The following is a 27,520-nucleotide window of genomic DNA, read 5'->3' on the forward strand; positions in this document are numbered from 1 at the left end:
CATCCCGGACCCCGCCCTTTCCTCTCCCTAAACTTCGTTTGTGTGGACTTTCTGTTTTGCAGTGATTTGATTGCTTGGTCTCAGCTATGCGAGTTGGCGCGGACTGGACACACCTCGTCCTGCACCCCCACTGAGACTCCCCTCCTCGTCTTCCTCATCTTCCTCATCTTCCTCATCCACACTGACAGGGAAGAAGAGTTCACTGTAGTGTCGCCCCGTCGCTCTCCAGGGTGGAAGATGTCCGCTGGCTTTTTCCGGGCCTGAGCCAGTTTAGGAAGATCTCCCCCCCTCGAAAAGCCTCGTCAAGAAAAAACGCCAACGCCATCGTCTCCGTGGTGTACTCGGGTTGTCCCTCAGCGGCTGCCGTCTGTCTCTGTAAACACGGAGCCGTATGGCTGTGAAGCGGCCCGGGATTAACGCGGAGTTGACGGCTATGTGTGTGGTGCCAGGCCGAGGCGAGGCAGGGCTGGAGATGCCTTCAGGCTAGCAGCGCTAACCTTAGTCAGATCCACGTTGTTTAGGTTTGGTAGACAGTCTGCAATCAGCCAGACGGTCGGTGTTGACAAGAAGTATGCTTCGTTAGTTAACCCTTAAAACAACCCTGACAGTGATCTGACACGCGAGGCACCACATTAGGCTCGCGAGCACAACAACAAAAGGTAAACGCCACTGACACAAACCACTACAGGGACTGTTGTCTGTCCAGCACAACACCAATGCTCGTGTTCAAACGGAGCACGAGTGAATTCATTAGTTAACAGCCTAGCAGATGGGTGAACAAACGTGACTACTAATAACTCACTAACTAACTAGAACACAAGGAAAACAAGGTGTGTAACAGGACTGATTGACATTTCAACAGCTTCACTAAGACGTCCAGTTTTGGGGTTTAAGCACCTGTTGTAGCTTGTAAACCACAACAACAGGACCAATCCGTGGACCATGGAGGGAAACGTACAGCAACAGAAGACTACACCTCTGGCTCGTGAACTGACGAGGATATTTAACAGCTACAACAAACACACCATTCAACTAAAGAAGAATTTAAAGGAGACTAATGCGTTCTTCCGGGAAATAAGGCAAAACTACAGCAATGCTTGTGCATCGACCATGAGCTCGGATTCAGCTTCTTTTGAGGCAGGTAGGTTTGAACACATGCTGCACATCACCGACGTGTCACAGTGCTGAGTCAGTATTAAAGCATCCCTGTATCCTAATATCAATAAAGGAAAAACAAAAAGCCATGTCGTTTCTGCTGCCAAGATATTTCTTCACCAACAAATAGACTTAAAAAAAAAAAGGCATCATTAGGGTTTGGGAAAACTAAACGGATTAACCCCCCTTCTGAAAAGCATGAGTAGACTAAGTGGTGCAAATATGCTGAGATTTCTAAACTCTGTTGCTGACCTAGAGCCTGGAATATCAGACACACATTCTTCTATTTTACATTAATTGTTACTTGTGTGAGTGATTTAGTGACTGGTTAGGTATGTATTAAAACCCTTTGAGTCCAACTTTAAATTGATCATACCTCACCCTCCTTTTGATATTGGATCACTTTTTCCCCCCATCACACCCCGAGATCAATGCTTTATAAAAAAGTTTATCACAACTCCATATATCCTAACATGTCACGAGAATTGTTGAACTACAAAGGAGTAATGGTAGGAGATGTAATGGCGTCACATCTGCAGGAGGGACTTTCTTCAGAGCCGGTGTGCTGTTCAAAATAAGTTTCCTCAATGTTAAGCCGAAGATTAGTAGTAATCAACAGGGGGAAAAGAACCATAATGCCTCCTTTCACGAGCAAAGCATGTCTTCACAGGCTAATCTAGATTCATCTTGCAAATGTGCATTACATGATGCAGAGAAATCATTCAATAGTGCTTAATCTAATGTTTTGGTAGAGGTTATGCATAGGTATGCATTGACTGCCTGTTTAGTCTATCCACTGTGCAGGGATCATGCGGTCAAGTGCTCAGCACAGGTCCGTCTGTAACAATAGGCTTTAATGCGTCATATTAGGTCAAGGTGAACACTAGTATGGGGATGCTAGATTAGTAACAGTTACAACCATTAAAAAAAGGCATATATATGTAAATACATGTATATTACTACTAAGTAGGCCAATGGTGCTCTCTCCTCTCCTTGTTATATAACTGTTTAGACTGTGACTAAGCAACACTGAGGATTAGGCCTGTATCTGATACCCTCAATAATAAGGTTATATTGCTTGTTCTGTGTGTGTTCCACGTTTTAGTGCTGGATCGGGAAATAATAGCCCAGGGAATAATATCAGACTGTCAAAAAAGTACATCTCTTACAATGAACAAGGATCTTCTGTATATTCTGAAAATAATGATCAGATGCAATGGATGGTGTTATATTAAATGCCTCATCTCTGTTTACAATGTTGATCAAAAACTCCACAAAAAGCTCACTTAACAGGGTTGCTTAAGGTTTTTAATAAGGTCCGCCTCCCAACATCATAAACGTCTTTGTGTTCTGTCTGTTTCCTCAGGCCAGCTCAGCTGCATCTCTTTCCCCAGCCATGAAGAAGAGTTTCTGCGTAACACAGTGGGCGCTGCCCCGTACATCCTGGTACTAGGCCAGGACTGTGCCGCCCGCTACCAGCTGCTTAACTGCCTTCTAGGGGAGAGGTTGTTGCCACTGGGCCCAGAGGCCGGAGAGGCTTGTGAAGGAGTCGAGGGCACTGCCTGCAAGAGGCGGAAGCTGTGTTTCACCCATGGGAGACAGACACGGCTCAGCCTGGCACTGCCGGGCCAGTATGAGCTGGTGCATCAGCTGGCGGCTAACTGTGGTCGGTGGGACACGGTGCCCCGGGAAGACCTGGAGATCCATGAGGAATGTGAGGACCCAGCACACAGGCTAGCAGAGCTGGAGATCACCCTACATCACCCACTGCTACAGGTAGGCTTTAAATCACAGACAGCAGATTCTGTGTCAAACCTATTGGATCTACTTTCCATGTAGTGTCCACTCATAGTCTAAATAAGGGGGGGCATCGTTAATCAAAGATTGTTTCCTAAAACAAAAATTGAACAAGTATAGAACAAGGGGCAATGAAGGGGGCTCAGGCAGGGGCCGTCATAAAAAATAGATCCAAAATTCTACTTTAAGTAACTTGGATTACAGCATAACACCCATATCAGAATTATAGCATATCACTCATATTGATACCTGTCGGCTGACAATCCAAAGAAGCTTCTGTTTCTGTTTCTTTCTTTCCATATCTCTCCCTCTTTGCGATTCAATATGTTCATAGCCCTGGAATTCAAGAGAGGAGATAGGGTGTGTGAATTCATGGAAATGACGTATGATGGATAGCTAACATCAGGGCGCCTGATGCAGCTCTTGTGCTCACTAATCCTTTGTTTCAGCATGCGTGTCGTTTTACCCTTAACAGGAAAACTCTCGCCCGGTCTAAAAAACAGGAGTTTTAAATGTGTTCTGGCACTGGGCACAATCGCCTTAATGGATGATTCATAAAGCTGAAGGTGTCTGTTTAGGACCTGTCATAATGTTGTTAACCTTATTATAAGGAGACGTAGAATAAAGGTGAGATGATTAGGCCCTGTGTGCTTGGAGGAAAAGTGGGTGTTGTTGTTTTATGGCAGAAAGCTCTCTAAAGCCCTCTGCAGAAGCTTTTACCAGAACTGACCTGAGCAAAACTAAGTTGATGACATAAAATCTTGGCGTCAGGACGTTACTAGTTTGTCTAATATGTGATACATGGCACCCGTTGTATCACATTCTGAAGTAAGAAGGATCATTTACTAATAAATAAACACTTATAAAATAAGTGCTCTTAGATTTGACATTGTAAGATCCTTTTTTTGTTGGATATGCATACCCATCCTTTGTTAGGCCAGTAGAGAGGATGTCTCTGCAGACTGATGAGCAGTATTCAGGGGCTTCAGTTATTTCACTCATGATTAGGAGAATATTGGCACGTGTACTTGGAAAGGAAACTTCAAGTGGACCTGAAGCCTGTCCATGGTCCTCCATTTCCTTTGAACATGTCTGTGAATATCTCTTGAAAAGAACAGATTAATTGACAATACAGTCATTCATTTGAAAATTAATATTTTGATGAAATAATAATGTTAAATTCTTATTTTTGTCTCATAACTTTTCAGTTTAAGGATATAATTGAGAAAATTTGAGCTACTTCTAGTTTCATATAGTATTCTGATTTTGCTGGTCATGCTGGGGTTAACTGTACCCAACATCAACAACAATAAAAAAAACATTATTTTAGTTATGTCATTGATTACAAACATATGACCCAGTTCTGAATGGTTTTTTTTGTGTGTGTGGTGGCATTTCCTCATGAGTCCTAAAGAAAAGATGGATTGATTTTTTTTCATCCTTGTCTCTGGCTTGAACCTTGTGTTCCCTCATTGTTCAGCTCACAGACAGATTACTAAGGAGAGCTGATTATTTCCTGTGTTGTTCAGTCTTTTTCTTTCCCTGATTTGTGCTACTTTTCATACAATACTTTCTTTTCCAGTCACATTTCTCTTGTCAGGTTTTTAAGCACAAAACAGATTCACAGGTTACTGTGGTTACGTGGAAAAGGAAAAAAATCGTTGGACACAGTGGAACAGTCATGCTGGTCTTCAGCCAGTACGAGCTGAAAATCACGATATCTTATGAGAGTGAATTGATCTGGCATGGTGTGAGGATTGTAGTCATTCCTTATCATGTGCGACACGTGGAAATTAGTCCCTAATCCTTTAGACCAAGGCTCAGAAACAAGGCCTCACTCGGCCTCAGGGCGGCCCACCCGCTCGGCCCCCTTACGTAATGCCACTGGTCTGGTGCGTTTCACATGACTAGGTCATGTTAAAAAATCCCAAACCCTTGGCTGTGATGAAGTTGCCATGGTTACAAATGAATTCTAGGACACTGGTTGTTCTCGTCGTTACAAAAAACGTTATTGTGTTTTAAATAGTAATAAAAGTAAATAGTTTTTGTTGTGGTTTGTGTTAGCTGTGCTAATAGGAAAGACCTTTCCATACTTTCTCATTTTCAGCATCTCTCCTGAGAAAATCAATTTGTACAAATATTGACACACACTAAACACATAAAAGAATAATAAATCCTCAAGATATGTGTTTGTGACAAAAGCACACCAGTGCTCTCTCCTGTGTTAGTGTTGTGGAATAACTTGATTTGTGAGAATTTGTATTAGTTAAAGTTAATGTTTGACTATTGTTATTATATTTTAATGCGTGACTGTACATTGTTTGGTAAAAAACATGGTATTACATTTGTATTACTGTCTTCATTATACGTTTGTGATCAACAAATATTGTGTTGGTATAGTTTTTTAAAACTATTTGTCACTGCTGCATCTAGATCCCACAGTCTTATCTCAAAAACAAAAAAATAGATAAACGTATTGCTGGAAGTAAAGCCAGTGTGACTGAGAGGTGTGGGATCTGCAGTCCTTTTATTTGGGTCAAAAAGTTGGTCACATCTGTGAGGAGGTCAGAGGCTTTAACGGCTGAGTTATTGTTCCTAGAAATAATACAAACATTATCACAGATGAGAGACTGAAAGAACAATTGTGATGTATGCTCCTATTCAGATCAAATTGAATAATCTACAACCAAATGTATTATTTACATATAACGTTGATAGTTGTGAACATAGGTTTGTCACAAACTAAAGCAGTGTGCCACTTCTCTTTAGGTTCCTGCTGAATGAATAAGAGAACAACGTGTTTTAAGTTTGAGTACACAAACACACAGAATGTCTCTTCTCACTGCGGTATTCACACACTGCTGCCATAATCACAGCAACCTGCTTTAGTGGCCAACTTGCTAATTATCCTTCTCTTCATCCCAGAGTTTTCCCACCTTAACTTAAACACACAGTGGACATACAGGGTGATATGCTATCGCCATGTTAAGAACATTCTTGTGGTACAAATTCTGTTATGTTCATTGCTCCATGAATTCACAAAAGCAAGTCTGGTGTTAACAGAGGCCTCTTATATTAGCAGTCACACTTAAAATATGCTTGTAGAAGAAAACTCTTAATTTCCGACATGGCCATTTTGTCTTGACTATGTTGCTTTGTTGAACTCACACACTTCTTAAAGCCATAAGAAAAACAAAAAAACAAAATAGTAACTTCAAAATAGCTAACAGACATACTCTTGACGGGTTGTTGTTGAAAACTGACTGCAATAAATCAGTTGAAACATTGTGTTGATTTTGATTGGTTGCAAACAAATATTTGTAGGCTATCTTTGTTCTAAAGAGACTGCTCAGATGGGCTCTGCGCTTGTTTCTTGGAGACAGGACTGACTGTCTCCTTTGTGAAGCTGTTGGTCATTTTTGCCTCTTTTCTCGGGCTGTGCTCAATCCCCCGTCATGGTCTCCCTCTCATCAGCCTCTCCGAGACTATTTTGTGAAGGTTGTTATTCATCAAGGGGTTAAGAAACCTATTACTTGTGTCATTCTCCTGCCCTGTCGCAGATATTCCCAGGACCACCACAAATATTCATGTGCCCTTCGGTGTTCAGAAATAGAAGGAGCATGTGATGTGTGTGGAAGTGTGTTTTCTTCATTTTGCAGCTGAGGTTGTTGAGTTGAACACTGTGCTCCAAGTTCCTTGAAAGCTTTATGTAATGGGGGCCATAGTTTTTTCACCTGTTGAATATAAGACCAATAGTCACTCAGCCTTTAGTTCTGTTTTTAGTCCACACCAACTCCTGAGGAAAATAATCCCTCTCTTTAACTGCTAAATGCACCACTATGTGTGAAGCACAACAGTGAAGTTGTGTACTGTAAAACCAAAAACAATTAGCTGAAAGACACCATGAGACTCCGTTGAGTTGAGGGGAACTGCAGAGTTGGTTCTTAATAAGCTGTGGATTTGTCAACACAAGCAACACCTTTTACATTACACATAATAATTTGATGCATTGTTATTGTTAAAAAAAATAATAATTATAGCAGCTTTAAATTCCTTTGACTTCCATTTTTGGTTCTGTGGTAGATATTGCAGTAAAAATGTGGCAACTAAATCCAGTGGTGTCCTGCTTGTGGTTTTTGGTGGTTTGTCTTTAGGAAGCAAAGGTCATGGTGGTACCTTGTCCGAGTGTCCAGCCCATAGAAGAGGCCCTGGAAGACTTCACCCGCACTGTCATCCCCATCATACTCTATGCCATCAACCAGGACTCCCTAAGCACAGAGCGTGTGGCGGAGCTCTGGAAGGTCAAAGAGATGCTCCCCTTTCCCATCTGTTTTATTCGGATCCCCGACACAATGCCAGCAGCCTCCCCAGAACCCGTCAGCCGTGCGGAGAGGGAAAAGGAGAGGGATAGGGAGAAGAGCGCCCTCCATAAGCAGCTGCTGTCCCTCGGCTTCCTCACCAGCCCAATAGGAAACTGCTCCTGTGGCGCCCCCACACAGACACCCGCCCCGGGTGCCAAGCCCCAGAGCGTGCTGGGAGAGGCTTTCGAAAGGCTGCATCGGTTACTGGTTCCTTTTGCTCGCCAGGTGCTTCAAAATCAGCAGGTGGAGGCTGCAAACCTGCTTAATGGGGTTCATTGTCGCTGTCTAGATCTTTTCATCAACCAGGTCAGAGGATGAATCTCTTTTAATTTGTATGTCTGTGATTGTTATTCTGCTTCATACACATGACAGTTGTTACTCCCTTTGGATGCACTGATTGATCTCAGTCTACTATGACCCAGTATGCCCATGAAAAATCCCCGTCAGACCTTTATTTTCTCTGATTCAACTCCCTGCAGGCCTTTGACATGCAGAGGGACCTGCAGATAACGCCCCGCAGGCTGGAGTACACCCGTGAGAAAGAGGGTGAACTGTTCACCTCCCTTATGGCCATCGCTAACCGTAAACAGGAAGAGATGAAGGAGATGATTGTGGAAACGCTCGGCAGCATGAAAGAGCAGCTGCTGGAGGATGCTGCCAATCTGGAGTTTACAGGTTAGTGAATACACAACCCAGATAAATACCACAAGGCAGGCAGGGTTTCTCTTCTGTCGTTTTGCCAAGATTTGTTATATTATTTAAGAAGATATCTTGTTATATGTGGTGGAACGCACAAAGAAATACACGACAAAAGTTGATGTATGAATAATGATACATTTGCTTGTAAATTTGAACTTGTTTAAATTGAACTAAACCAAAATGAACTACTTTTTCATAACACAGAGAGGGTTTGTGAAACATCTTGATAACTGCAACCTTTAAAGAGTTAAGAAAAATAGAAAGGTTGTGTTGACACTGAAGATTTGAAGGTCTTTCAGTTTGAAGCTTGTTTATATGAAAATAGTGGTTATAGTCCATATAGTTTTCTAACTGCCACAAAAACAAAAGTAGTTAAGTGTAATGAATGTTTTACAATGTGCACATAAGTATTGAGACCATATTACTGTAAAGATCACTAAAGCTCAAAATTATTATTTTGGACTGTTCCCCAACCGGGATCTTTCTATCTGTGTACATCTAATTTAATTAGCTCTTTTTGATTTAGTACATTACTTGTGTATGTACAAGCTTGTAATTGTAATGGATATTACAAATCCTTTGAAAATATCAGCAGATAGTTTATCATGTGCTGTGTTTTTTGTAATTTGTGACAACGTGTTTGGATTCAGTCCAGAAGTGAACTGAATAACTGTGGAAAAAGTGAATTTCCTCTTCAGACAAAAGTAACAGTTAAAATGCAAAGGTTTTTTTTTTGAAAATGATAATTTTGTGGAATCAATTAAATTATCTTAATTTATGAATAGTAGCATTTCTCTACTCTTGTGTTCAACTAAATCGTAACATACAAGTTTTTCTACAAAGAAAGATGTATTGTTTATAAAATTGGAACCATACTCTCTGGTTGCAGATCTTATTTTAAATTGTAGGAAGTGGGAAATCTGATTTTCTGTCATAGACCCCCGTAGACTTGATTCTGTGGGTTCACATTGGATAACACAGAAATGACAGCATTGTTTATCTCGCTCTTGAAATCTTCAACTTAATGAGAAAGGATTCCCTCTTTATTATCTCTCTATTTAAAAAGATGGCTGACTCGTGGTACCCTTCCAGATTATTTTATTTAATCCATGATATTTAATCTAATGTTTGTGATACTGCCGGAGTGTCTCTGAGGGAGACACAACCGAAAACTGACTTGTCCTAACTGGCCTGTTTTTTTTTTATTATTTAGCAGCCTGAGTTACTCAAAGCCAGTTTCTTATGTCTTCAGACTTCAGTCAGACCTGCAGAGATGTGGCTAAACCAGCTGCATTTCTGCTGTTTTACTCAACTTGTCAGGGTGCAGATCTTTGTATCCGTTCACTCTACCAAGTTCAAGTCCATGGACTAATCTGTCTTGGCACATGCAACAGGGGTTTCTCTATTTAGAAAAGGGACTAATTTAGTTAATCAGTGCCAGGGGTCGGACAGACGCTGTTGTCAGCTATGCGCTGGAACCGAGGAGTAACAATAACAAAAATGGAGATTGCTACAGATGACTTTAATGTTTCTATGAAGGCTGTTCCAAACTGATTAAAGGTACTAAACAGCGCTCTGCTTTGATGTCTGGGGAAAAATGTATTATTGACATTTGTCATACTGCTACAAGATGCCAGGTTGAGACGAAGCTCTTTTTTTCCATGGCGTCTCTTCGTATGGCATATCTGGGTCCCTCTTCTTTACTTTTCTGGAGCCTTCCTCGTTTGTGTCCATAACTCTTAGCTCCATCTGCCACCTCTTTAAAATACATTGTGAATCTTTAACGAAGTAATCGTAAACATTTACACAAATCCATTAAGAATAGACCGTTCAGTTTCTTTCTTTCCACAAAAGATATCTCTTGCATGTATAAAGCACTTTCAGTCTTTATAAGTGTCGGACCATAAATCAGCAATCAGCTTTGTTCTACTCTAAATCGTGATTATATTGGCCTTTTTATAAATCCAATGTCCACCGACCTCAAAGGGTGCAGTACAATTTCAAGTTTGAGCCACAGTCCTTTAACTCCTTTAACGTTTTCAGTTTGTAACTTTAGCGTACTGCTCTGAGGGGATTCCAGTTTGCCTTTAGTCTCTCCTTTGTTTTGCCTCCAGCTAAAAACATGACGTAATCATCATCATGGCATTGGTAGGTTTCTGTAGAGTATAGAGAATTTACCACAACCCTCCAGAGACACTTGGTTTGTCTGCATCTTCAACATCAAGACTGTCTCATACTAATATCTGAAAGCATCAATTAATCAGGAATGCTGTGCTGTTGGTAAGATGCATCCCATATTACCCTGACAAACTATTTTCTTTCAACTGCAGACATCATCGTAACAACTAATGGAGAGCCTGTTACATCGAAGGAGATCAAATCTTGCATCCACCAGATCCAGGAGCTGATAGTGGTTCGTTTGAATCAGGCCGTGGCTAATAAGCTGATCAGCTCTGTGGACTATCTAAGGGAGAGCTTCGTGGGAACTCTGGAGCGATGTCTCAACAGTCTGGAGAAGTCACACATGGATTCTTCTGTCCACAATATCACCTCCAATCACCTCAAACAGGTGGGCAGGAATTTGTGAAAATCTGGAACCTTATTTAGTTTGTTAGTCCAGAATGTTTAATGTGAAGATGCTAAAATGTGAGCAGTATGAGCGTATTTATTAATCTCTTATAAGCTTTGCATTTTTAGATCCTACTTCTACAAATAATAATAATATAAAAAAAAACAACGATTGTTAAGAAAAGTAATATACAATTACAAAGTGATTTCTGAATGAGGCTCCAATATGACAAGTCTGCAAGTAGATTACAAATGTTTTTGGTGTCCCAGTCTAATGTTCATTTCATCATTTAGACCTAAGTGTGAACCCACAGAAAGTTTGTAAATAAGCAAACCAAAAAAAAGGGATCAGACACTTATTAGCAGTACAAATAATACAAAACAGTGTTTTTCCAACATAGACATGTGACATTTTATGAAGCGTAGCCTTCATTAGCCTTCGTCAATTCTGCTTGGCTTCAGTGCCACAAACCTTTAGACCATCAGACAACATTCTGATATCATAGGAAGTGGATTTGCTGCATATTTACTCCCTCTTCTCATCTGCCACAGTTATTAAATGCTGCCTATCATGTGGAGGTCACATTTCATTCAGGATCCTCTGTCTCAAGACTCTTCTGGGAGCAAATCAAACAGGTCAGTGTCTAATCAATTCATCAACAAACGTTTCAAACCGCAAGGTTATATGTGACTTCTGACGGAGGGTTCCTACTTTGTGTCTTCACTCTAGATAATCCACAGGATAACGTTCGTGAACCCTCCTGCCGTCACTCCGGAGTGGAAGCGGAAAGTGGCCCAGGACGCCATAGAAAGTCTCAGTGCTGCCAAACTGGCCAAAAGCATTTGCTCCCAGTTTAGAACCCGGCTCAACAGCTCCCATGAGGCCTTTGCAGCATCTCTGCGCCAGGTGAACTTTCTCTTTCTCTCTGCCTTTCTCTTTTGTTTCTTATCTTTCTCTCTCCATTCCTATGTCACTGCACTCTGTTGCCTTCTTACCTTCATCTTGAATATATAACAAAAAAAGACAGTTGCTTTCACTTTCGGTATACTTGGAGGTTTAAGTCTCTCACAGTCTGATGTTTCCATCTAAAAATAATTTTCACTACCATCAAACCACTAGTGGATATTAAGTCAAGATATGGTGGATTAAATCTTAATCACCTATCCATGCTGAAAATAGTCCTTAAAATCTAGCTGGCTGCACAACCACGTCTTTGAGAGGACCTGCATAATTTATAATTAAAACTACTCATGCCAAGATTTTTTATTAATCCAGAGTTTTGCCCTCCGGCTCAGTTATTTCTTCACCATCTCTTCATCAAACTAGAAAAACACCCTCATCACTGCTGACACCGCGTGGAAACCGCTTGTCCATCTCACGCTCCTGTTAAACTCACTCATGATCAAGTCCTTCGCTTGGGGCCGTTATTCACTCCCAACACAGAGGCACAATCCCTTGTTTTCCTGCAGAAAAACATGGTCTTAAACAATGTCCCCGTACCCCTCAAAGGACTCCTCACCCGCCTTCTCCAAGTTAACAAAACACATAGACTAGAGGGGCAAACTGAGCCCGACGGTGAGATACTTAAGGTCTGAAAGGTGGGTGAAAAAACAGGGCTTTGTAAAAAAGGTGACCGTAAAGAAGTGTATGTAGCTATGATGGAGGACAAACTGGCTGAAATGTGGCAAGAACCTATTCCTGATATAAATGATCTCCAAGGACACCTTTATCTAATAAAACAAGGAGAATTTGCACAGGTTAACAGGTCTGAATCCACATCTTCATCACTTCAATTACATCTCTAGACGGCTTTTATCGGCTCTCAGGCCGTGCACAGCTCGTGGTTCAGCAATTCATTCCTCTTCACTTGAATTGCTTTGCCTTTTAAGCTCCAGTGTGCAAATAGGCCCGACTCCGTCCTTGAAGTCCCCTACAAATCAGTTCAAGTAAAATTGCTCTGATGATAATTATCACATGACAGACAGTGTGGGTCACATCACTGACTACATTTCCATGCTTTGTAACTCTTCACTCCTAAAGTGATACACATATTTATGTAAGATATTATGTTTTGTGATGCTTTATGTTCAAGGCTTTTGATGGACAGAAATATCCTAATTTACTTTAGTTATTTGTATAATTGATTGATTTAGTGAAGGTCAAACACGTCAACCTCATAAACTATTATTATTCCTCTGTAGTATCCCTTTTAGAAATGTGGAATCACAAGTAGAGCGAGCAAGAAATATAGAGATAGGAACTCTGGTCTGCAGTTTTTTGTTATTTCATTTGATATGGAGGAAGATGTAATGAATGCAAAACTGTGCTGCAAAGACAAAGTAGGGATTATTATCAGAGGGAAATAAAGCCTTCCTGGTCACATAGGCATTTAGAAGAGAGGGGTCCTTTTTTCGGTCCTGAAAAGAATACATGACAAAGACACCCAGCACTCACTCTGATGTTGCAACTATTTGATAAATAATTGCTGAAGTTAATTGCCTAATAGTGAGTGTATGTTTGGTCTGCACATTGAAATGGTTGCCGGATGTAGTTCAGTATAAAAAAAAATAGATCCAACATGACACTGCTCACAACAAGCTCTGTGAATTATCGTGAACCCCAGTGGGTTTTGTAGTTTTTAAAATGAAAACTATTATTAGACAATATGCCAGACAACAGAACACAACCTTTTTAAATGTGGATTATTAAAGAAAAATAGTGTCTCATTCTAGCAAATTTAACATTATGTTCTGATGTTGCCTTAAAACTTCCAGCTGAACACAAAGCAAACAGGAGTTCTCATCACTCCTCATCACATAAATATGCAATACATCAAGGAGTAACTGTGTTGGCCGAGCGCTCTGCATTAACAAGTTTGATAAATGACTACATCACCACAGAGGTCAACTGGCCTTTAGTCACTGAGAACTTGAGGCCAGGCGTCCTCAGTAAAAGTAGGTCAGTAAAGGTCAGGCCCATTAGCCGTTGCTTTAGGAGTGTGAAGTCTGTTGAATGACTGTTAAATGGAACTAGTCATCTAGCAGCTATTCTCGATGCTAACCATGAGATATTATGTCATGTGTTGGTGTTTGTAGCTGGAGGAAGGGCACACGGGTCGTCTTGAGCGCACTGAGGACCTGTGGCTGCGTGTAAGGAAGGACCACGCCCCCCGGCTGGCCCGCCTGTCTCTGGAGAGCCGCTCCCTCAGGGATGTGCTGCTGCACGGTGAGTCACCACCAAATCCTCCCATTGTTCACACACCAAATCGCTGCAAAAACATACACTTTTCAAATTGTATCTTTTGCACATGTGACTCTGGTATCATTGCATATATCCACTAGCCAAATACAAATACAAATTTGCAAAACTTTTTATTTATTTAATTTGAGGTAAAAAAAATGATTTGTTTGTTTTATGACAGGCAAGCCTAAGCTCGGCCGAGAGTTGGGTCGGGGCCAGTACGGAGTTGTGTACTTATGTGACAGCTGGGGAGGACACTACCCGTGTGCCTTAAAGTCTGTGGTACCACCTGATGATAAACACTGGAACGACCTGGCTTTAGAATTTCACTACACAAGGTGAGTTAGTAAGAGTGACTTTAAAAACATTGCAAACACAGATTGCCTTGTTAAGACCGCTGCTTTGGCATGATCTCATCAGCAATCCTGTTTGTGTCGAGTTATTTAAGTTTTCACAACAAATAGCCGGAGGTACAAAACTCAATACTCCTCACAGCTGAGGTGAGCGTGGAAAATTCCAAATGGCTGGAACAGTTTCTGGAGCAGCTGCATTCATTAAGTGCAGAAATGTTTTCATTGAACATGACATTTGCCTTGTTATAAAGGCCAAACTCCACCCATTATATGAGAAAAATTGTTTTGACTGTTTGCCTTAAGGCTATTCTGTGCACGACTCAGCATGTTGAACGTTTCTAATAAAAGAATGCGGGAAAACTTCTTTATGTGGACAAACAAGTCTTACATCATGTCTTATATCAATGTACTGTGACTTCAAGTTAGATAGGCATCTTGAAGATTTTCATTTGAATAAATGCCTGTTTATTCAGTATCTATCGCTGAAGGAATGGTGATAGAGCCCAAGGCCCACTGTTATAGTTTTGCAAAACTGATATATTTGTAGTGAGATCTTAAAGATTGCCACTCTCACAAAAAAGTGATTACTTTTATGATCATATGACTGAAGTAGGACGTGTGTTGCTTTAGGTCGCTGCCCAAGCATCCGCGGCTCGTGGACCTGCATGGCTCTGTGATCGATCACACCTACGGAGTCGGCTCCGGCATCGCTGTGCTGCTCATCATGGAGCGGCTGCACAGAGACCTCTATACAGGCCTGAAGGTGACTTGGCAATGCAGAGATTGGAAAAAGAGACATATTATTGTTTTATAGGTAAAATGTCCCTCTTTACTTCCATTTAAGTCTCCTTTCTGTCTCCATCTCCACCAGGCCGGTTTATCACTGAGAGAGAGACTTCAGATCGCCCTGGATGTGGTGGAGGGGATCCGCTTCTTGCACGGCCAGGGCCTCTTACACAGAGATATAAAGCTAAAGAATGTTCTGGTGAGTTCAGACCAACTATAAGTTCAGCAAACTTTTTGAGTCTGTGACTTCTAAGGTGTTATTCGTGTGTGCGTGTATTTTAGCAGCTACTGTATATCACAATGCTTCCGGGGTGCACTGTACAACGATCTTACAAGCGCTTTCCTCTTTTTTGGTGTCTGCTGTCCTTCGTTTCTTTTCTAGCTGGACAAACAAAATCGTGCAAAGATCACCGATCTGGGCTTCTGTAAGCCAGAGGCCATGATGTCTGGCAGCATCGTTGGAACCCCGATCCACATGGCTCCAGAGCTTTTTACAGGTAACATTACTGTGCAGTCTTACGGTCTATCATTTCATCACGAAACAACTCCTGAGGTACAACTTTAATAAGTTTAATAGGTCAGAAATGTCTGAAGAAGTTTCTTTACTTGAGAAGAGAACCCCTTAGTAAGACCTTTTTATATACAAAATGTTATCAGAACTGGGATTTGTCATCACATCTTATGTCAAAAGAATTATACAATATTGTACAGGATGCTATATATCAGTCTTTTTTTTAAGATTTCCTGTCCATTGTGACCCTTCTCCTTACAGGAAAGTATGATAACTCAGTTGATGTTTACGCCTTCGGGATCCTTTTCTGGTACCTCTGCACTGGTTCAGTTAAACTCCCAGAAGCCTTTGAGAAATGCTCCAGTAAGGACCAGCTCTGGAATAACGTTAAAAAAGGTAATAAACTCTTTCAAACCTGCAGTTTGCTTTGTTTAGTGCAGATAAATGAAAATAGATATTTTGGGTCCAGTTTTTGTTCACACTGACCTTTTTACATAGAAACCGAGAGCAGTAAACATGTTATACAAACTGATGGGAACTCACTGATCGGAGCGTTTTGGAGATTTTCTTGGTATTATATGGATCCGTGCAGGGAAATTGTTTTCCTGGGACACTTCAATGCTTCTAATGCTTTTATTACTATTTTCTGATGTCACAAATTCACAAGGAAATAACTGATTATGAGTATTAGTCAAGACCTCATGCTATGAATAAGGACATGAAAAACAGGTCTCTGAAACTATAATATCATGATTACTGTGGATCACTATGTATCCTAGTGTTTGAGTCTAAAGAGGTTTACTTTTTATTTTTATTTACTTAAATTTCATTACTCTAAATAGCTTTTAAAGGAATATTTCACCCACAAAATGACCATTTGTTTTTCAATTACTCGCCACATCCTATTTTGAGTATCGAAGAAAAAAAACTTGCATGCCTGCACGGTAAAGGGAGGATCAGACATCAGAGAAAAGTCCTAAAACACTTCCACATACACATTATTGGTCAGGTGTGCTACTCATCAAAGAGTCTGAAGAGTTGAAGATGCATGTGTTTGGGGAGTAGTGACAGTTCAACTAAATAAATTAGACTTGTATTATACTGCACAAGTTGTGTTAGGGTTTTGCACGACGGAACAAGAATTCAAGGACACATGGAGTCAGTTATTGATTTACAAATATTCATTTTGTGGGTGAAGTATTCCTTAAGATTGTGTTCTTGACAGTAAATGTCCAGAAGAAGGATTTAAAAGTATTTTAGCTTTGAATTCATGTTAAAATCACACGTTATTTTAAAACAATCTTGTGGTTGGTTGCACCAGATTGGTTTGATCCGAACAAACCAGATCAGCTGTTAAAGCACCGTGACTCTTGTCTCTATGACGTAAGGGCTAATTCACAACCTAAAATGTAATCAACCTTCCCTCGGAACATGTCAGTCTTCAGATATGAAGCATTGATGTTTAATATCAGAGCACTATCTGCTGTTTGTTTTGTTTTGTCTCTGTGATTCTGTCTGTTGGCTCACTTGTGTCCACGTTGTCTCCAGGGGCCAGACCTGAACGGTTGCCCACTTTTGATGAGGAATGCTGGCAGCTGATGGAGGCCTGCTGGAACGGGGACCCTTCCCAGAGGCCCCTGCTCGGTATTGTGGAGCCCAGCCTGCAAAGCATCGTGGTCCGGCTCTGCAACTGTGGCTCGGAACAGAAAAGAAGCAGCCTCGACGACTCAAACTGAAAACACTCCAGACAAACTAACAAACGTGTGACAGGGACTCTGATCAGGAAATTATTTTTCTTGTATTTATGAAGTACGGAGATGAACAGGTGACCAATGAATAATGTTCGAGCTGTCCTCCTTTTGTTGGATTTACATTATTTATGAGAAGTTGATACAGATCAGAAGTTTGCAAATATGTGTGTTTTATTGTTTGTGCTTTGTGCATTTGTATACAAGCTCTTCAACATGCTTTTGTGGTAGTTGCCGTGCTAATTGCTTCTTGGTCATAGGATTGTTACTAGATGCAAATTGTTTTAAAAGTAGTCCATTCCCAGTGTTATAAAAAAATATAAATATATAAAAGATTAATTTTAGATTGTATTTAAACTGAACATGTCTGCATCTATACAAATACATCTTTTTTAATAAAATGATCTGTTACAACTCAATGGTATCATACTGGTGGTTTTGGTTTCTGAGGTAAGAAAGTTTTTATATTATTTTTGTAAATCAGGAACTGCAAGTTAAAACATGTCAACTTGCAGCTCCTCTGAACTGGTTGCATGTGTACACTGGTTGTGACCAGTTAAAACAATAAGTGATTTGTCCCGCCCCGCCTAATTTAATATTTTTGATGCTTAAAGATACAGAATTTTTCAGTTTATCACAAGGGTTACAAAAACATAATCATAGTTTTGTCTTGCAGAATAATGTTTTTTTTATCTTGTAAATCCTCCATGTTGGAAATCACTGCTCTAACTGATAAAATTCTGGAAATGGCACATTTGAGGAAGTTTCAAGTAATATCATGAGTAGAAACCTTTTTTTTTTTGAAACACTGCAAACTATGTTTCAAATCGTGCACACATACAGCGGTGTATCTCAGTGAGATGGCAAATCAGGAGAACTTGAAGCCTCCTCTTCATTGTAAGTACAGCTTTTCTACTGTTACATCTAGTTCAAAACACTTAAACTAAATTATTTATAATTCAGTATTAAGAATTCTTGGACGGTTTATTACCTATATAGTTATGTGTTGCACTTTTTACAGTTAAAGACTAGTTGATGAATCAAAGATGAGACGTTTATAAATTAGTTATGAAAGTATTCATTATACACACTATGCTCATGCTTTGTGAGAGCTCTTTAATGAAATCTTGACTTTGTGTTTCCATTTCAGAACCAGCTGGAGCTCAGGAGAAAGGTTAATGACTAAGACGTAGATGAGGAAGGAACACCAAAGAGAAGCTTTAGCACCACCTAGTGAGTTTTAAAGGCCTTATCGCTCTCCTTGGTCAAACATGTCTTGAGGTAATGTAAGCAAATTGTTGCTCATGACAGATTTATGATGATTAGAGAAGGTTTGATATGTGTCACTCAAAGATGAGTACTGAAATTATAAAGCATAACATATCAACAGATAAGTACTCGCATACAGTAGATGTGAGGACAGTTTATTGGTCAGATATTCTGCTCTAAAAATATCTGTTCATGTCCACTCGACTACATTTAGATTCATTATTTTGGGTCCAGTTAAATCACAGCATCATTAAAACTGGTTAGGATCCCTCCACACTGATGATTGTTGATAAGAGGAGGACGGGTGCTGTCTTCATTTGGTTAAACATAAACATTTAAGATAAAGGTGGAAATTAAACATGATCATGTGAATCATGACATATTATACTATGAGTGGCGGAAGGCATTATGTTTTTGTGTTGGGTTGTCTGTCCGTCCAACCGTATGTACTTATGTACGGTTGTTCTCCTTATTAGGCACAAACATCCACCTGGACCTATAAGTGTAATTAATAAGTTATGAATAAATATGACAATATAAGAAATGTCTAAAAGGATAAAATAATGAAGTGATGAAACTGCAACTTGTTGGCGAAAAAATAATACTCAATGGGGTAATTCTAGTTATGGCATTTTTTATGACATACTGTACCATAACTATTTTATGACATTTGTTATGGCAAACTATTCTATGATGTTTTTAGGACATTTTCACAACACTCAATACCATGACTTTTTATTGCCTTTTTGTTTTATGACATTATTGCTAGGACCCTTATGACAAACTATACTAGGACTATTTTATAACATATTTTATGTAATACTATTCTGACATTTTTATGAAGAAAAAAAAAAGTATATCATATTATGACTTGTCAGTTTCATGGCTTAATTTACTATGAATCTGAATTGCAGATTTTATGACATTCTATGACTTTTTTATGACACACTATACTATGACTTTTTATTATTTTTATTCTAATAATTTTCATGACATTTTCATAACATTAAATACGATGACTTTTTATGACATACCAAACCAGGTACTTTTATGACATCTTTATTGGCATAGTATTCTATGACCTTTAAAAAAAAAAATTATTAACAGCATACTATACTATGAAATTTTATGGCAGTTTTCATGACACACTATGACTTTTTAATTATACTTAGATTTTTTAAGGCATTTTGATGGCAAACTTTTCAATAATTAAAACACAAAATTCTATATCATACTGTATTATGAATTTCTTTATGACATACTATACCAAGATTACTCAAATATACTATGCCTTTTTTTTGGACATTTCTTTTGGCATTCTATTTTATGCCTTTTTTATTTTCATAACATATTATACTAGTACTTTTTAATAAAATACTATACCAAGACTTTTAATTACATACTATACTATGTAAAGCAGTAATGTAAATATGTGTATTTCTCATAATGCTCAACTTTTGCTTCAACCATTAGTTGCAAAACAACCAAAAAATTAATTTAATTGAAGAGAACACAATCAGGCTGCGGCTTTTATCATAAGGGTTTGTAACCACATCACTTTTTATAGTGAAGCTTTGATTATTTCACTTGTGCATTTGTAGGATGTACATTTGATACCAGCAGATATACGAAACACATCACACAGTGAAACAGTAAATTTGACTTCGGACTGATAACAAATTTAGGCAAGATTGAAATTGTAGAAAACATTTTAATCAGTAAAAACAGGAAGTGGCAGAGTAAAAGAGACAATTCTCTGATGGGATACCAGAACTGATACGATTGACCTGGTAGTGTTGTTTCTTATGGCATCAAATCTATACATTCAATGTATATTGTTGGTAAAATGGCATCCACAAACATCACATTATTTGACTGAAAGTAGTAACCAAGATAAAAGAGGTTTCCTCTTTAGGATCAAGAGTGATTATTAAAAACAGGTTCTGAGTGTTTTAAGCAAGTTTTACATATTAACTTACATTTTAAGATTTCTCCTTGATTCATTTACAGGCCACTCTGTACAGTAAAAATGGATTACAGCTCAAATAGTATTACAGCACAATTTTTGCATTATTTTACAAACGACAAAAGCTCCATAGCTAATCTATAAAATACAGCTGTTTTAGTCACTGAACTGAATGAATGCATTTATCACTCCAGATAAAACGATGGAAAAACGAGCGCACTTTTAACGTCCATAAAAAATGTGCTCTCAGTGAAAAAAAATTAATCAAAAGTCCTTTGATTCATTTTAGGTCTGCGCATGCAGATTTGCCCCCTCGGAGGCTGAGAAGGCCTTCAGTCTGTGAAGCTGTCGCCTCTAGAAACATCTTTCATTAAAGAGAAATAGCTTATACGGAGCATCCACTGACAGGCAGCAAGTCTTTCCTCTTTGATTTCAAATTCAGAAATCCATGAAGAGCCTGCACTAGACCGCTCTGTGCCTCTTGGACACGTGAGGCGTGTGAAGTAACTCAATAACCTGAGTCTGAACTCCTCAAACAAACTCAGAATGGCACAAACACCCAACAGCTGGAACCGTAACAGAAGCAGGCAAACCAGGAAGTCCTCACAAAGTAGTTAATGCATGAAAAAGGAATTTCCCTGAATATTTGTCTAAAACTAAATGACCCATCCCAAAAAAAAAAACATGACCTCTATATTGTTCCACAGTTTTAAAAAAACAACAACATATGTGTCCTGGAACAAAATAAAAAAAACAAATTTCAAAAATAAAATAAGAAATTCGACCGCCAACAAATTTTGGGCAGCAAATTAAAAAAAGTGCATTGCTTCAAGTATGTAAACAAAATGATTTCTTTAAAGGGAGAGTGAGACTCGTTCTCTCAGTGTGCGTGAGCCTGGGCCAGTGCAGTGACTCCTGAGGTTTGGCACACATGAACACGCACACGCACACACACACGCACGCACACGCACACGTACACACACACACACCTTCAGAGGATCATTATGACGAGGGGGAATTCTTTCTTTTTCCACTTTTTTTTTAAGGAGAAGTCCTTTGCTTCTGGTTTGCGTTCATTGTTGAGGAAGGATGCTCTATGACCTGCAAAGACACACCCCTTCATCAGCGCGGTCACATGGAGGTTTTGCAGTGGCTGCTGGGAATCAGGGTGGTGGATGGAGGTTGACAACAACGACATGGAGAAGGAGGTGGGTGGATTCAGGATGGATGGAGAGGAATGTGTTGGAGATGAATGCAGCACAACATGAGAACACAAAAAGACACAAGAAATAAACATGCGAGGCAATGAAACACTTGAACATACAAACACACTGTGAGCGGGGTGACGGATGATAAAAATGATGCACCAATCTGAAGACGCTGATCCTGATTGATTTAATGAGGATCAGAGCTTCATGGGATAAAATTAAAGAATAAAAATCTATGATTTTTGGAAAGAGAAGGGGCAAAGAAGGTTAATTAGTTACCTACAATTTATATTTTTATTAAAAGACCTGCTATATTTCAAGAATTGAGCATTTTAAAGAGCCTTTCGTACAAATATACACATGCCGGTGCCTCTTGTGTCTTCAGCAAGTCTGTCCCTACTTTATACTCACCACCCATATGCAGTTGATCATACAGAAGATAAGCTTACATTTTTTAGTGAGCCATCATTTTCCTCATTTTGGACATCTGCAGCTTAAAGTGTGGGAAACTCCACCAGCCTTGTTTAGTGCTAATTAGTTCTTTTTTAAAAACACTAAACAGGAACATTAGAGTTGCATCAAGGTTTAAACAGCATAGAAACAATGCTAAAAAAAGTTGGGGCTGCATGTCCACAATGAGGATGAAACATCTGTTTCCATGTGCTACATGAGCAGTGAGTATAAAATAGAAATATCAGCTGCATGAGTGGATGCACCAGTTGTAGTGAACAATCCCACAAGTTGTGTTCTTAAAATAGCCGTTCGTGTTGCTTTAGCACTCTGAACTACGTTTGGAGTCGCTGTTTGAAGTTAAATCACAGCGTCATTAAACCAGTCTAGGACCCCTTCATACTGTGGGTTATAGCAGTATGGGTGCTGTCTTCATTTGGTTTAACGTTACCTTTAAGATAATTAAGTGGAAATGAGAACAACAATCACTGACGACAGCACAAACTGTGGTTTGACTCAGACAGAAGACCGAAACACTAAATGACTTCTGTGACACACGATGGAGACAATAACAGGCAGACATCAAAACAAGTTTCTTTTCTTTTTTTTTTTTTTTACTGCTTTTCATCTTCCTCTGGCTATAAAGGTCTTGGCTTTTGCTAATACTCACTCTGATCCTGACGAGTCGCCGTCCACCGTCCCGGCCTTAATGCTCACGCCGATTCCATTCAGCTGATCTGGCGGTCCGGTTTTCGCTCGGCATGATCGACTGTCACTTGAGGACGATCCCTGCGGAGACGCCGTGCCGGAGGCGTTTTCACAAAGTTCATTGTGGATGCGGTTGAAACCATTCCTCTCTACGATAGGAGAGAGCTGCTTCTTCTTTAAGATCCCTGAGAAAGATGAAAGCAAGATGTGATCACACAATGATGGACAGGTGGAAATCTGAAAAAAGGGATTTATTCATGATAATTCTGGAAATTAAATGATATAATATAGTGGATTTTATTTTTGTAGGTTCACTACTGATGTTTTCAAGACATACTATATGATGCCTTTTGATGTGATATTTTTTCTGACAAACTGTACAAGGTCTTACTATACTATGCCTTTCAAATTACATTTTTTATGACATAGTACACTATGACAATTTTTTTACAATATGAACTTTTTATGCAAACTATAAATTACTTTTTCATAACATACAATGCCATGACTTTTCCATGACATTTTGGGTGACATTATTATGACGTTTTATGACTTTTTTTATAACATACTATCCTATCACTTTCTATGACATTTTGATATGACCATTTCATGATATACAATAATATGATTTTTTGCAATTTTTTACTATATTATGACTTTTTTTATGACATATTTTATTACAAACTATACTGTGACTTTTTATTCAATATAAAACTATGATTGTTTGTGTAACATACTATACTTTAGAAATGACATATTGTACAACATACTAAACTATGACCTTTTATGTCACTACACTGTAACTTTTTACATTATATACATACTATACTCTCGGTCCTCAATATGACATTTTGTAACTTTTTGTGACATTCTATATTATGACTATATTATGCACCACTATACTATGACTTTTTGTGACAGTATATAATTAGATTTTTTAAAGACATACTACACAATGATATTTTTAAAGATATACTATACTGTGACTATTTTTAAGACTCAGCATAGTCGTTTATGATGACTTTTTCACTATACTGTCTTTTTATTACTTCTTCATGCTATACTTTACTATGACTTTTTATGATTTCTTCATGACATTCCATACTGACTTTTTGTATTATGAAATTTTTCATGAATTTTTATTTTTTTCTATGATAATTTATGCATTTGTATGACATACTTTTATCATTATCTTGAAACAAGACAAAGAGACGTTATGTTGAAAGTTGAAGTACATTAAAAACTAGACCACATGCTTACGACATGTTCTCAACAATATGTAAAACAACTGATTCAGTACGTATTGTTTAATCTCCTGCAGCTCTTAGTAGACTTTACCTCTGTGAGGGTGGGCATAGATGTTTGGCAAACTGGGCAGGAGGACTGTCATGGCATCCTGCCTCCGGTCATCTGATAATGTCCGTGTGTCACAGCCGAGACTCGGCTCTGGATTGGTCTGAGTGTCCGGCTTCATTCTGTCTGTACCTGTGAGCTCGCCGTCACCCACTGCTGCCGTGTAATCTCCAGGCCATAACATCTTATTCAAACTGTTGTCTGAAAACAGAAACAAAGATTTCATGAAATGAGGGAAAAACACATGTAACTCAGTTACTTTGACATATTCAATCCTGATAGTTTTATATGGGATTAACCTAAATAGACAGTGGGGATGGGTCTACACTCGACTAGGATGTTAATGAACATAAGTGGCAATAACATCTATCAGTATTCCTGGTTTCTGAATGCGTATTCCTGGTCCACATAGGTTAAGTGTCATTGGCTTAAACAAGTCCCTGTTTGTGCCTCTCATGTATTAGCATTACATTCTAGTCACAGTGCTAATTATGCTGCTGTTCTCAAATTATTTCTATAATCCTCAAATACTCTTCTCACTATCTAGATAAAAAATATTCCATCCATTTTACAACTAAAAAAGTTTTTTCTCAAGTTGTTTTGTTATTCCCTTTCCAGGTAGCCAGAAATGACTTATGTTCTACCTTGTTTTGAGAAACACAAGCCAAATTATACACATGATTTTGTATGAAAATATAAGATATTGAAAAGAAACACTGATATATATCAATATAACTAAGAACAACTTTCAAAATCTGGCTTAAAAAAATGATCAAGGATGCATGTCATTCCGGCTACCTTTGACCTGTATTTGGAGATCGAAAAAGAGTGGCAAATTGAAAAACTTGATTAAAAATGTTTTTGTTGTGCAATTGATTTTTCATCCAGATGGTTTGAAGAGTCCTTGATGATTTTATAGATACCTTTGGTAAGTGTTGATAATAATAATGATAATGAGCGGCACAAAGTGGGGCCTGATTAAGATGAGCATCTGTACCGTGTGGTTGTGGTCTCTGGGCCACATTAGGCGCCATGTTTTCCCAGCATTCCTCTGGGGGGAGTGGACCCTCCTCGTCCTCGCTGTCAGAGGAGTGTGTGGAGGCGTAGGAGCCGCTCTGGTCATCTTCTAGAGACAGGTCGCTGTCCGAATCGCTGTCATGATCTGCACACAGACAGAGGGGAGAGTCTTACAGAGTCGTACCAATCAGTGCAGTTAAACTAAATGAGAGAATCTGAATGAGAGAAATACCATCGGGGTGCTCTTTAGTCTCATGGAAGAGGGACGTATGGTCGTTCAGAGCGATGTGGCCCTGACTGTTACTCAACCCATCGTCCCTGAAAAGACACAAGAAGTCAGTTTACAGCTGTTTCTGTCAATGTGATATAACACAGCATATGAATCTATATTTTTTCCGTCTCATTTAATCACCTGAGGACAAACGGCACATAGCTCTGCTGGCTCTTGCCGCTCTGCATGGTGCCGTTCAGGGACACGCTGGAGTCTCCAAAGGGAAGGTGGTACAATCTGCCGTCCATGTAGTTTGTGTTGCATTTGTAGCCCTGAAATCAGAAAGAGAGTTAGAGACGAAAGGAAGTGGAGCTTCTTAAGAATTAAAAAGCAAATATATAGAACAGGGAGTATGTGGTTTCTGTGATCTTGTGCAGTTGAGCTGCTTATTGAAACATGCACTGTTGTTTTGTTTTTTTAACAAATGTTGCTTAAACAGAGTAGGAGATGAATTTGAACAAGCAGACTAATGCACCAGTGAGAAATTAGCAACAGACTGGCTCATGGTTGTACTTTTTATAGTTTTTCAACAACAATGGAGCTCTTTATAATAATAATCAATCCTTTATTAGTCCCACAATGGGGAAATTATTTCTCTGCATTTAACCCATCCCGGAGGAGCAGTGGGCTGCAATGAAGCGCCCGGGGAGCAACTTGGGGTTAGGTGTCTCGCTCAAGGACACCTCGGCATGTTGCCGGTAGAGGGGTTTGAACCACCAACCTTGTGGTTACGGGACAAGCGCTCTACCTCATGTGCCACAGCCGCCCCAAGCACAGAGGAATAAGATATTACAGGCTTTGTCTGCACAGGCAGAACTTGTTAGTGGCCCAATTCATTGTGGGTTTTGGTCTTTTGGGGATTTGTTGGGCGGCTGTGGCACATGAGGTAGAGCACTTGACCCGTAACCACAAGGTCGGTGGTTCGAACCTCTCTACAGGCAACATGCCGAGGTGTCCTTGAGCGAGACACCTAACCCCAAAATTGCTCCCCGGGCGCTTCATTGCAGCCCACTGCTCCTCCGGGATGGGTCAAATGCAGAGAACTGAATTTCCCCATTGTGGGACTAATAAAGGCTTAATTATTATTATTATTATTATATGAATAATATAAAATCTCCAGCCTTTAAGGTGGAGATAATATATCAACACATTGCTATACACTTAATAGTTTCATGTTTTGGGGAACAGATGCAGAATTATAATATCAATATCTTAACTGACGGATGCAACTTTTTAAAGCTGTGTTCTACATTTTAGAGAGTATTTGACTGAAAAAGAGTAGTTTCTCAGAGTTTGTGGCGAGGGACTCACAGCGGTCTTGGATTTGATCATATGATCCGGGCGCTTGCGGCTGCAGCAGTACTTCATGGCATTCCTTGCTTCCTTATTGAAGACAATGCGGAAGAAGAAAATAAATGGACCCTGTGGTATGGCAACAGAAGAAGGAAGAGGTTAAGCAAAAAATACAGAAATCAACCTTACAAAGTGATTCAGGGGGAAACGGATGGCTCACCTGAACACAGTTGAACCCAGCGAACAGGTAGTGGAAGATGATCATGTCACTGTTGACGGAGAGGAGCGCGAGAAAACATGTGACTGAAATCAGGAGTAGAACGCCACCTGCGGTCTTCAGGCCTGAGCTGCAGAATCACATGAGAAGGTAGTGAGATGGTGTGAGAAGGATTTCTACACATTCATTGACTTGAGACTGAGAAACAGAGCAGCACATTGTTAAGAGAAGAACTGTAATGAAACATGAATGGCAACCATAGCGTGAATGACACTATCATCTGCAAATCTTTTCATAATGGATCAATTGTTAAGTCTATGAAATGTAAAAAAAATAACTGAAGAGCCGAAAGTGACGTATTCAGCTGTGGTGTTCTGTTATGATCTGGGTCAAAGTCCAAAACCCAAATGTATTTAGTTTACTATTATATATGACAAAGAGAAGCTGCCTCATGAAGCTGGAACCTGAGAATATGCAGCATTTCTTCACAATTTTTGCTTTAAAAAATTACTGAAACAATTATTTGATTATATTATTCACTAAATTGAC

The 27,520-nt window shown here is 39.4% G+C and overlaps 2 protein-coding genes across 2 annotated transcripts in view; one reads left to right on the plus strand and one right to left on the minus strand.

Moving 5' to 3' along the window:
- Window positions 1–24: 24 nt before the first annotated feature.
- Window positions 25–17,638, plus strand: dstyk (dual serine/threonine and tyrosine protein kinase). The gene is made up of 15 exons (XM_054616480.1): window positions 25–659; window positions 863–1,141; window positions 2,522–2,931; window positions 7,107–7,619; window positions 7,793–7,988; window positions 10,343–10,581; window positions 11,133–11,216; window positions 11,311–11,487; window positions 13,677–13,806; window positions 14,003–14,159; window positions 14,805–14,937; window positions 15,046–15,159; window positions 15,343–15,457; window positions 15,733–15,867; window positions 17,020–17,638. Exons 2-15 carry the CDS (start codon window positions 943–945, stop codon window positions 17,205–17,207), a joined length of 2,790 nt encoding a protein of 929 aa, XP_054472455.1. The 5' UTR covers window positions 25–659; window positions 863–942; the 3' UTR covers window positions 17,208–17,638.
- Window positions 17,639–20,225: 2,587 nt separating this feature from the next.
- Window positions 20,226–27,520, minus strand: part of celsr2 (cadherin, EGF LAG seven-pass G-type receptor 2) — a 61,645-nt gene continuing 54,350 nt past the window's right edge. The window contains exons 27-34 of the mRNA XM_054616477.1: window positions 26,975–27,101; window positions 26,773–26,883; window positions 25,603–25,733; window positions 25,423–25,508; window positions 25,171–25,335; window positions 24,159–24,374; window positions 22,783–23,005; window positions 20,226–21,610 (exon numbers count right to left, since the gene is read on the minus strand). Of these exons, the coding sequence (XP_054472452.1) occupies window positions 21,586–21,610; window positions 22,783–23,005; window positions 24,159–24,374; window positions 25,171–25,335; window positions 25,423–25,508; window positions 25,603–25,733; window positions 26,773–26,883; window positions 26,975–27,101 (1,084 nt within the window). The 3' untranslated portion in view covers window positions 20,226–21,585. The remainder of the gene's footprint in view (window positions 21,611–22,782; window positions 23,006–24,158; window positions 24,375–25,170; window positions 25,336–25,422; window positions 25,509–25,602; window positions 25,734–26,772; window positions 26,884–26,974; window positions 27,102–27,520) is intronic.

This window comes from Anoplopoma fimbria, chromosome 17 (genome assembly GCF_027596085.1).
Source record: "Anoplopoma fimbria isolate UVic2021 breed Golden Eagle Sablefish chromosome 17, Afim_UVic_2022, whole genome shotgun sequence".
Lineage (NCBI taxonomy): Eukaryota > Metazoa > Chordata > Actinopteri > Perciformes > Anoplopomatidae > Anoplopoma > Anoplopoma fimbria.